Genomic DNA, 10828 nt, shown 5'->3' on the forward strand with positions numbered 1-10828 from the left:
TTAATTTTTTTTTGTTTTGTGTGGTTTTTCCCCAAATTCATGCTCAATAAATTAACTTTAGTAGCAAACTGTTGTCATAAAGCATTAATAAGTTTTAATTGTGATGGTTTCGTTCTGCCGGTACGTAGTCTGTTGTTATGAAACATGAAACAAATACCTACAACGTAGAGCGCAAACTCGTTAATAACGGGTACGTACAACATAAAATAGCGGCCGTGTTCTGTTTTATTTCATTACAATTAAATAACATGTCTGTTTGATGGATACTTATAAGATATATGTTATTACGGCATGTTATTTACAAACGTTATTTCTAACATAACATTTTAACGTAAATGGGATACATACTCGGCCTGATTATCTTAATCATTAAATATTCTTTAGGTAGGTAAGTACCTATCGGAAGCTCCAGTCAAAAATGTTTCAGTATGTGCTCTTTCCAATACTGCAGTTTTTTTTGCTTTGTATCCTCTCGATTCACGCTTCAAATAAGTAATAAGCTTGTTATATTATGCAATATCTATATTGTTCTATACCTTTATGGTAGTCTTCTTCAACGTCGAATATTTCGACCACTTAGATGAAATTGCATATTTTTTCTTCTTTAAAAATTACGATAGCATGACTTCTTCATTTATTGTCATTACTCTCCATTTTTCTCTGAATTTGTTAAATTCAGCGAACACTTTTTCGTAATGTTCCCTGGATTTCGCTGGCAATAAATGGAATATTGCTTCTTGAGCTTCTTCAAAAACAGCCACAGGAACACAATTACTTTCTTGCATTTTGATGAATTTATTCATCAAGTTCTTGACGAATTAGAACTTGATGTTATTTGACAACAGATTTGGTGCATTACACTTGTCCAATTTCTTGATGAAGCGACTTCATGAATTAATTGATCAATAAATTGTCAATGTAAAACAGCTATTAAATAATTGATAATAAACAATGTACCATAGCAACCAGTAGGTATAACAAAACCTATCACGTTTCATTGAGTACTAGTAAGAAATATCAATTATAGATAAAATGTTGTACTGCATTCATGTTTTAATTGCCTTTTATCCACTTAAGAATATTAAACACTCGAACTACGTTATCGTGTTAAAATATTCTTGCGTGGATAACATGTTACTTAAAACACTTATACAGAGTGTCCCAGAATAACGTGTACAACGGAAGACCACAGATTTGTGGACTCAAAATAGGCAGATTTAGGCTAATTCACCTATATCCGAAATCGCTTCGTTTGTCCGCTAGATGGTCTTACAGATCGTGAAAATTTTTTAAATTTTTGCAAATAACATATATTCGATTTTTATTATTTTTGGGGTATGCACTTTTGTTTTCAGTCTACACATTTTAGTGTTATATAGTGTTTTTTAAAATTTACAACTACAAAATTAATGTATGGTGATAATATTTGTTCATAACTTTTTCCTCTTTCGGACAATAATAACTATTTTTTATTTGATAGGTTATACCATTCAGAAGTTTTTGGGCCTCTTGTAGAATTTTGATTAAATGAGCAATATTTTTTTAAAGTATGCATTATCTTGCCACCCATATTACAAAGTACTAGTAGGCTCTGATTTTGTAGGTTGACTGTAATTTCAGTTTGATCTTTAACAGTATATTATCTAGGCTTTAAATCATTGTACCTGCCAATTCTATTTTACTAGAAGCAGAACAATAAATATTCACAATGAACATGTGTATGCTCAAAAAAATGCACATGCTGTCAAAATAAAACTTTATCAGCATGAATTTCGCATCAATGTTTGGTTTGGGATCATTGATAGCATTATTGGCTGTTATTCTGCCCAATATACTGAATGGGAAATTTTATTTAGAATCTTTGCAAAACCCGAGTTATTGGAAGATGTGCCGTTATTACTCATAGCTAATATGTGGTTTATGCATGATGGCGCTCCACCACATTTCACTGTAAATGTCCGGCAGTATCTGAACCAAAGATTCCCTCGTCGATGGATGGGTAGAGGGGATAATGTTTCTGTTAACTGACCTGTACATTCACCAGACTTAACACCTTGCAACTATTATCTTTGGGGCACTCTGAAAACAACAGTGCATGCTTCGACATCTAACACTGAAGAAGAGTTGTGGAGGTATATCCAAAATGCCATATAAAAAAATAGCCCTTAAGAACTGCAAAGGGTGTACTTTAATTTTCTTTGCCGAATTAACCTTTGTTGTAGAAACAACAGTGGTCATTTTGAACAGTTTTTTATAATAAGTTGTACTAAATTTAATAACATCAACTTTGTTACTTTTATCTCCAGCATTTTTTATTGTATTTGATCGTTTTTACGAATTATTCAATAAAATTAAGCACATTGTAAATAACTCTAATTTGTCGTATATGAGTACCTATCCATATCGAAAAATTAAGTAACATATGGTTTATTGTAGTAAACACTCATTAAGAATTGGCAGGTACAATGCTTTAAAAATCAGACTGAAATTACAGTCAACCTACAAAATCAGTGACTAGCACTTTGTTAAGTATTATAATATGGACGGCAAGATAATGTACATTTAAAAAAATTTTTTTCTACCCAAACCGCTCATTTAATCAAAATTCTATAAGAGGCCCAAAAACTTCCAAATGGTATCTGTCATCTATCAAATAAAAAATATTTGTCATTATTGACTGAAACAGGAAAAAGTCAATTTTGTAGGAGTTGTGTGTTTTAAAAACACTATATAACACCAAAATTTGTAGATTGAAAGCAAAAGCAACACGTCAAAAATAATCAAAATCAATTAATACGTATTCGAGTAATTTACAAAATTCAAAAAAATTTGAGGCCATTTAGCGACCAAACAAGGCGATTTCAGATATAGGTGAATTAGCGTAAATCTGCCTACCTTGAGTCCACGAATCTGTGGTCTTCCGTTGTACACGTTATTCTGGGACACCCTGTACAATAAATAACTACTTGTTACCCAATAAAAATATTCAAATGTTAAAGAAATTATAAATATAAATCATATTTGCCTAGGAAGATGAGGACTTATTTAAATTTCAAATAGCAGAATGGGATCCAGTAATTGAATGGTTTAATAAAAGATTCAATGTACAATTAAAGAAGTCAACTCAGATGGATGTTCCGCCTGTTAGCGACCAAGATAAGAATACACTCTCTAAACATTTGATGTCGTATAATTTTGCAGCTGTCAATGGTAATGTATTATGTTATATATAGAGGGTATCGTAATCTCTTTTGATGGGACTGCCACAGATTCTTGGAGTTAAAATGAGACGATATAACTTAGAGTATGCAAAGTTGCTTCATGTGTCTGCACAGGGCATTAAAATAATTATTACATTACAGAAAAATTTGAAAAATGCCCTGGCTATATATTTTCAAGTGTTTTTACAACTTCAGTTCTTATTTTATCAGAAATATATTTATTGCAAACGATCACCACTTTTAGTAGGACATAAATTCAATCAAAAAATAATACCACTCATCTCAGATTTTTCACTTTCTCTAACGGTGACTATCAAATTTTTATCTGTAATTATTCTTATTTGAGGAGCGTTAAATTAGATAAAATCTCAAATCAGTGTGATTATGTTCTTTTGCTTTAGTTTCTGGAAACGGTTTCTGATAATTGTCATGAAGGAACAACTGATTTATTACAAATTTCTGAAGCTGAATTTCGTTTTTACTGTCAAATATATCAAATCTTTAGTACAAGTGGATTAAATTTGTGTCAAAAATGCATTAGTGATGACAAAATAATAAATTATATAGAAACCATTAATACAAAAATTTTATGACAGAAAACTAGAGAAGTGCCCCTTTGGAAACTGAACTACTTAATTAAAAAAAAAAACTGTAAAAACAATATGAACACATTTGCTTAAAGGTAATTTGGATGTAGGTAAATTTATTTAGTTAAATCTTGGTTTAATCCCAAAAATCTGTTGTAATTCCAAGTTCATGGAATACTGGGACACCCTATATAATTTTTGTATCACTATGTTCTGTATACTTAAAAGCTATAGCTTTGAATATTGAATAATTGCATATTGAACTGAAATCATGCTCCTAGCAATTAAATTATGGTAAAATTAAAACAATAAGATCAAGATTATATTAAAACACAAGATTCTGTTTCACCGGCTGTGATTGATGTAATTTTGTACGAGATTTTATTCAACCTGTCCTTGTTCATTGTAAACAAATCATTAATAATGGGGACCAGTATCTGCAATGTTGGCTACCTAATCACGGTAGTCATGTGGCTTGTAAACATTTATGAAGACTATACTTCTATTATGTCAGTCAAAGGGCCGCAAAAGGCAGAAGTTGAGAGTATATAAGGCAAAAAGTTATTTAGTTATTTCTACAATGGAGAATATTTAAAAAAAAATCAAATATAATACTAAAGAAAAATTTTTATATTAAATTTTATTTAGAATAATTTTTCATATACATAATTTTATCTTAACTGCGATAATTTCAACAAATTTCTGATCTTAGGTTTTATGTATGGAATTGACACATTAAAGTCTGTAGTATTGACCTTCGCCTGTATAGAAAAACATATTACTCCAGAGAGAGCAGTTCTCTTATCTCGATTAGAAGAGGAATATCAAACTGGACACTGGGGGAGAGTAGAATGGGCTCATGACCTTAATCAACATAATCTTCAAGCTAGACTAGCAGCTGTAGTATTATTCGTGTATTTTAATTCTCAATCAAATAGTGTACAGTCTAAAAATAGTGGATAAATTTTTATGTTTTAATGAATAAATTATGTAAAATATTTAATACAAGTTCACTGTTTGATCACTGTTTTGAAAATTTCAGGAAGTAGAAATATGTATACAGGGTGTCCGGTAAGTACCTCCTAATCTCTCGGGAGTGTATAGGGGAGGTCAAAATAAAACTAGTCCTTCCTATAATTTTTTTTCCTAATGTGCCCCCTAACGGAGTTATGGGGGGTCAAAGGGGTACCTAGAAATTAACGTTTAGGGTTATAACTTTGAAACCACCCTGTATATTTTAATAAAATTTTCGTACGTTGTATTACACATGGAGCTCTACGATTTGATGCTAAAATCAACTTTTTGCTATTATCAGGTGTCCAGAAACGGACTGGCCCTATCACAATTTTTCTCAAAATTTTGACAGAAGTAATTTTATCAAACTGAAAATATTATTATTAGATACTCTGAAGGTTTTTCTTTAAAAATGGTACTCTTTATTTATTTCGAAAAAATGAACGGTTTGCGAGATAAATCGGTTTTGAAAAAAATTGGTAACAAATACAACAACAATTAAAATTTATTTTTTTTACATATTATTTCATGCATTTAATTTCTTTAACTTTATCAAGTCCAGAAATCTTTGAACGGGTTGGCTATACTTTATGAGCAAGTAGTGACCAATTAAAAATAACATTTGAAAAATAACTTACTTACAAGACATGCAACAAAGAACATTCAACAATGAACAAAGGTACCTAAATGTTACTTCGGTAGATGTTCAAAATGAGCACCCCGTACTTCAATGCACTTTCTAATCCTACGAATGTTTTCCCGGTGCACTTGAAATAATATTCCGTGATTATTGCGGAGATGGTCACAGTTCTGTGTTAGCCTCAGCAGAAGTTCCTCTCTACTATTTACGGGTGTTGAATAAACGTTATTTTTTAAATGACCCCACAGAAAAAAGTCTAATGGGTTTAGGTCGGGCGACCTAGGTGGCCATAATACAGGTCCGCCTCGACCTATCCATCGATCACCAAAAACATTCGTCAGATGTTGACGTACTAAACGATCAAAGTGGGGTGGTGCACCGTCATGCATGTACCACATTTCAGTTCTTATTTGAAGGGGCACTTCTTCTAACAAAATATTTAGATTTTCCTCTAAAAATTGCAAATAAAGAGCACCATTAAGTCTTTGCTCCAGAATAAATGGACCAATCAAATGATTCCCGATAATGCCAGCCCACACATTCACCATAAACCTTTGTTGGTAGCGAGTTTGAACTAAAGCGTGAGGGTTTTCTTCATCCCAGACATGTAGATTATGCGAATTAATTATGCCGTCTCTTGTAAAACCTGCTTCATCGGTGAACAAAATAGATGTACCAAAATTATGATTCCGAATATGATGCTGTAAAAACCAATTGGCGTATTGAAGTCTTTTTGGATAATCATCTGGAGACATAGCATGTACTTTTTGGATGTGGTACGGGTAAAGCAATTGTTCTTTCAGAGTTTCATGTACAGCCCATTTTGTAACATTGTTTTGCGCCGCAAGCTTCCTTATGCTATTTGAAGGATTATTAGCAACGTCTTCCAATATTTGTTCCTCTACATGAGGGTCTCGTACTCTCCTCGGGGCTCCTGCTCCACCACGGCGTGGCAAAAAGCTTCCTAAATAAAGGATTCGGAAGAAATTAGTTTCACTAACGTTTTTCACTATTTTTTTTTACCTGTTTCTCTTAAACTACGATCAACTCTTTCAAAAGTTTTTGGACTCGGCAAATGTCGACCCGGAAACCTTTCCTCATAAAGTCTTCTTGCCTCCACGGAGTTGCATAATGCTTCCCCATAAATTAGGTGCATATCAGCATATTCTGCACAGGAATATTCTTCCATTTTTAAATGTTATTTCTAACGGCTTAAAACGAATACCACAATAAAATTGAATTTTTATTCTGTCACGCGCCTTTGACAAGTACTTTAAAATCAACAGGGTCTAACAACGAAAACAATAGAAAAGAACTCCATGGAGACAAGAGCAATAATAATTTGTAGATGTATTTTGGTCATAGATGTTGATTTTACAAGAAACGGCATTATTCATTCCCTTAATTCACCACCAGTAAATGTTTATGGTGAATCTGTAGGCTGGCACTAGCGGGAATGATTTTATTGTAAAAAAATAAATTTTAATTGTTGTTGTATTTGTTACCAATTTTTTTCAAAACCGATTTATCTCGCAAACCGTTCATTTTTTCGAAATAAATAAAGAGTACCATTTTTAAAGAAAAACCTTCAGAGTATCTAATAATAATATTTTCAGTTTGATAAAATTACTTCTGTCAAAATTTTGAGAAAAATTGTGATAGGGCCAGTCCGTTTCTGGACACCTGATAATAGCAAAAAGTTGATTTTAGCATCAAATCGTAGAGCTCCATGTGTAATACAACGTACGAAAATTTTATTAAAATATACAGGGTGGTTTCAAAGTTATAACCCTAAACGTTAATTTCTAGGTACCCCTTTGACCCCCCATAACTCCGTTAGGGGGCACATTAGGAAAAAAAATTATAGGAAGGACTAATTTTATTTTGACCTCCCCTATACACTCCCGAGAGATTAGGAGGTACTTACCGGACACCCTGTATATTTGTACTAGAACTGTGAATTAATTTTGAGGGATTTTTTTTGTAAATTCAAGGCTTTATGGTGAAAAATTGTGCACATTGTTATTTTTCGAAGTATCGTCCATCGCTAGCCACTCCTTTTTCCAATCTTTCTGGCAGCATACTGATTCTGTGTCAAAAGAACAACTCGTCTTTTGATGTTATCCACCAATCGATCTAATTTTTCGTATTTTCGTAAGTTTGGAAGTGCTGCTTAGCCGGGCCGTATTCCATGGATTGGAACAAGTAGTAATCCAATGGAGCAATATATGGTGAACATGACGCATCAACTGTGTTCAGTAGTGTATACCAGTCATGGTTTCATTTGGTTGAAGCAGCTCATAGTACACAACACCAAGCTGGTCCTACACAGAGCATGAGCTTCGAACCATATTCCCCACGATTTTCAATGCTTATGATTATCAAGGCATATCCATTTTTCATCACTCGATATGATGCTAAAAACCCTTAGCAATTGTTCACACATGAAAAATCGCCATTCAATATCTCTCGGCTTCAATTTGTATGGCACCCAATTTCCTTGCTTTTGAATCATACGGAATGCATTTAAACGTTTGAAAACTGTTGTGCATCAACATTCAACGATTCAGCAAGTTCATCTTGTGTTTGACATGAATCTTGATCGAGTAATGCTTCCAATTCCTCATCTTCGAATTTTTTTGGCTGACTAGGGCGTTCTTTGTCAACTGTATCAAAATCATCACTTCTAAAACGTTGAAACCAATACTCACGTTTTTATCAATGGAGTAAGTATGTTCACCATTAAGTTTCCAACAGCACTCAATGACTTTCAGTAGCACTTTTGCTCAAATTAAACAGGAAAAGTAAAACTTCCCGCAATTGATGTTTTGCTGGCTTGTAATTCGACATATTCGGAGCTGACAAAATATGTTGTTTACACTTCAACAAAATGACATAATAAAAAGTAAGTATATTCTAGTATATTCTGTTATCCATATATGAAAATGAGGCAATTTTGAAGTTTAAACAATTTTGAAATCTTTTTTTATTTTAAGGATTAAAGAAATACATTTTACGTATTCTTCAATTTATTTTTACCACTTTTAACAAGTAATTCGTAGTACTGCAAATACTGCCTTTGACTTTTAGTGAGGAGGTACAAGGAATCAAGTTGCATTCCAGTTGCCTCCAGTTCCTTCAACCTTTTTCTGGTAGTCTCTACACCATGTAACAAAATTTTGGGAATTCTACAAATATGAATAGGTTTAAATCCATGTTTGAATAAAAACTCTATCATTTCGTTCATCTTTTTTAAACTCTTATTTTGTAAAGCCGGTTGCTTAGAAATTATATATTTTGCTACTTCTTCAGTGCATTCCAGCCTCTCTGATAAGTACTGAGTTAATGAACTGTCTCCTAATATTAACTTATTGTCCGAACGCCTCCGAATGTATCTAAAATGTTAGTTTATATAATATATACACAGTAATTCACATCATATGTAGATAGATACTGTTCAATTTTTAACAGTTTACTGGTTACAGAGTGTTGAAGTTAAAAAAGAAAAATATATTTTTGGCAATAGCTCAGAAAAGAACAATAATTTCTCTTTTACACTTGCTATGAGTCATCCTGCATTTCAAATAAAACTTACGTCTCAAAAATTTCAGGTTGAGCGCGTACCATCCACGTTTTAAAGCTATCAATACCATTTCTTTTTGCCGTGTCCAGTCTGTCTTCTATTACACTAGTAGAGTAACGTAATACCCACAAATCCTTAATTATTTCATCTTTGGTAATACCATTATCTACAAATTAAATAAACACTATTCAAGTAACATATTTTAAACAATTATTTTAGAGGAAAAGTTTCTTCACTACTAGACGCAGCTATCAATCTATGCAACAGCAAAATTACATATTCACAGCAGAATTATAATTTTGAATGATTTCAGAATATAAACAGATCAAAACATTTTGATAAATTTAATTGGTTCTTTAAAAAAATTCTTAAATTTTTTATTATCACAGTTAGTAATGATAGCATGAAGAAACTTCCAACTGATTATTTTGGAGTTAAATTATTTTCTAGAAAAAATTTAAATTACCTGTTAATAATTTGATATTATTTAATAATTGATTCAAATTAAGTGAGAGCAGAAAATTTTTCTTAGCAAAAATCTGGCACACTTTGGACTTCTCTATCTAAAAGTAGAAAATAAAAATCTAACGTTAACTTCTTATAAACATTAAAAGCGCTTTTCCTGGTTAAAAGATATAATTCTTCTTTGTTTAATGGTTAAATATATTCAATATTTGCAAAATTTGTAAAATCAGTTGAAATATATATATATAGTAAACTTTATCTCCAAGAAAACTTATCAAAAATTAGGCGTTATAATTTACACATTTTCACATACCAGCAGTATTTCTGATATTAATGCAATACGATTTGTTTCAATTTCTCCATTAGTGTAGGTTTTTAAACGTTGATATGGCAAGGAAAGCAATGGTGCCGTTATATTAACATCATAAGGCAATTCTTTTAATTCTGATATTTTCAATGGAAGATCCAATTCAGCTAATACTTCTGGAAATTGTTCTAATGTTACGGGCAAAATGCCATTTTCCAGAGAACATGTAAAGTTGTATACAATGGTATTCACCGAAATTTTGTGAAATTTTTTATTCTTCAATACGATATCTTTTGCTATGATAGATTTGAAACCAAGCAATTTTTCTAATATTTTTGCAGAACCACTTCGACTCGCTTTATCATCTACCTTTATACTATTTAAGGATTCATGTATTTTTGTAGATTTTTTTTTAATGCTAGAAAGAAATCTTAATCTTGAAGGTAAATTATTTATTACTAGAGCATCTTTATTCCACAACATCCTGCCGCTGTATTTTTTATCTATATAAAATATTTTTACTAATTTTTTAAGCATATTTTCTAGTTACATTTTCGTTACGAAAATTTCACACCACAAATTTTTTAATGTATGTTTGTTGTTTGTTTTATTTACCACCATAGAAAATATAGCGTTGGTACCTTATTTTCTATGGTTTACCTCACGTGGTTTACTATAGAATAGGATAAGTGTGTATTAAATCTATGCCATAGATTTGACAATATAATGGATGTAATATAGGAGAGAGGGCAGGGGCCAAGATGTAAAATGATATGAAACTAGTCCACCTCACTTGACTTGGAAAATTAGCATTCGCGCCATTATTCCATGGCTAGAAATTGGCCTCAATGATTTGGGATCGAGGGGGATTATCCCTCTTTATCCTGCCTCATGTCGTGTAGGCCTGGACAGCCTTCGTAGGTGGGCCTCATCCGTCGTCTACCCCGACCGCAAATGCGGCCGGTGTAGGGGCTTTGTGGGACCTTCTTTTGTCCTGGCTGGGCCCCGCCG

At 32.3% G+C, this 10828-nt stretch overlaps 2 protein-coding genes across 2 annotated transcripts in view; one reads left to right on the forward strand and one right to left on the reverse strand.

Annotated features, from left to right (window-relative positions):
• LOC108916416 (ATP synthase mitochondrial F1 complex assembly factor 2) overlaps positions 1–4816 on the forward strand; it is a 9267-nt gene extending 4451 nt beyond the window's left edge. The window contains exons 4-5 of the mRNA XM_018722664.1: positions 3030–3210; positions 4521–4816. Of these exons, the coding sequence (XP_018578180.1) occupies positions 3030–3210; positions 4521–4771 (432 nt within the window). The 3' untranslated portion in view covers positions 4772–4816. The remainder of the gene's footprint in view (positions 1–3029; positions 3211–4520) is intronic.
• A 2608-nt stretch (positions 4817–7424) lies between these two features.
• On the reverse strand, positions 7425–10419 carry LOC108916415 (transcription termination factor, mitochondrial). The gene is made up of 4 exons (XM_018722663.2): positions 9824–10419; positions 9512–9608; positions 9058–9211; positions 7425–8857 (listed from the first exon to the last, which is right to left on the reverse strand). The coding sequence occupies exons 1-4, from the start codon at positions 10352–10354 to the stop codon at positions 8476–8478; spliced, it is 1164 nt and encodes a 387-aa protein (XP_018578179.1). The 5' UTR covers positions 10355–10419; the 3' UTR covers positions 7425–8475.
• Between the last annotated feature and the right edge of the window lie 409 nt (positions 10420–10828).

The sequence above is a fragment of the Anoplophora glabripennis genome, unplaced genomic scaffold, assembly GCF_000390285.2.
Source record: "Anoplophora glabripennis isolate ALB-LARVAE unplaced genomic scaffold, Agla_2.0 scaffold2293, whole genome shotgun sequence".
In the NCBI taxonomy this organism is placed as follows: Eukaryota; Metazoa; Arthropoda; class Insecta; order Coleoptera; family Cerambycidae; genus Anoplophora; species Anoplophora glabripennis.

Bases quoted from the DNA above. Each gene is read 5' to 3' on its own strand.
- LOC108916415 (XM_018722663.2), bottom strand. From the start codon at position 10,354: ATGCTTAAAAAATTAGTAAAAATATTTTATATAGATAAAAAATACAGC. The intron at 9,609-9,823 runs GTATGTGAAAAT...TTCTACTTTTAG, and splicing joins TAATATCAGAAATACTGCTG to ATAGAGAAGTCCAAAGTGTG. The intron at 8,858-9,057 runs GTAAGTTTTATT...CTAACATTTTAG, and splicing joins CAACCTGAAATTTTTGAGAC to ATACATTCGGAGGCGTTCGG.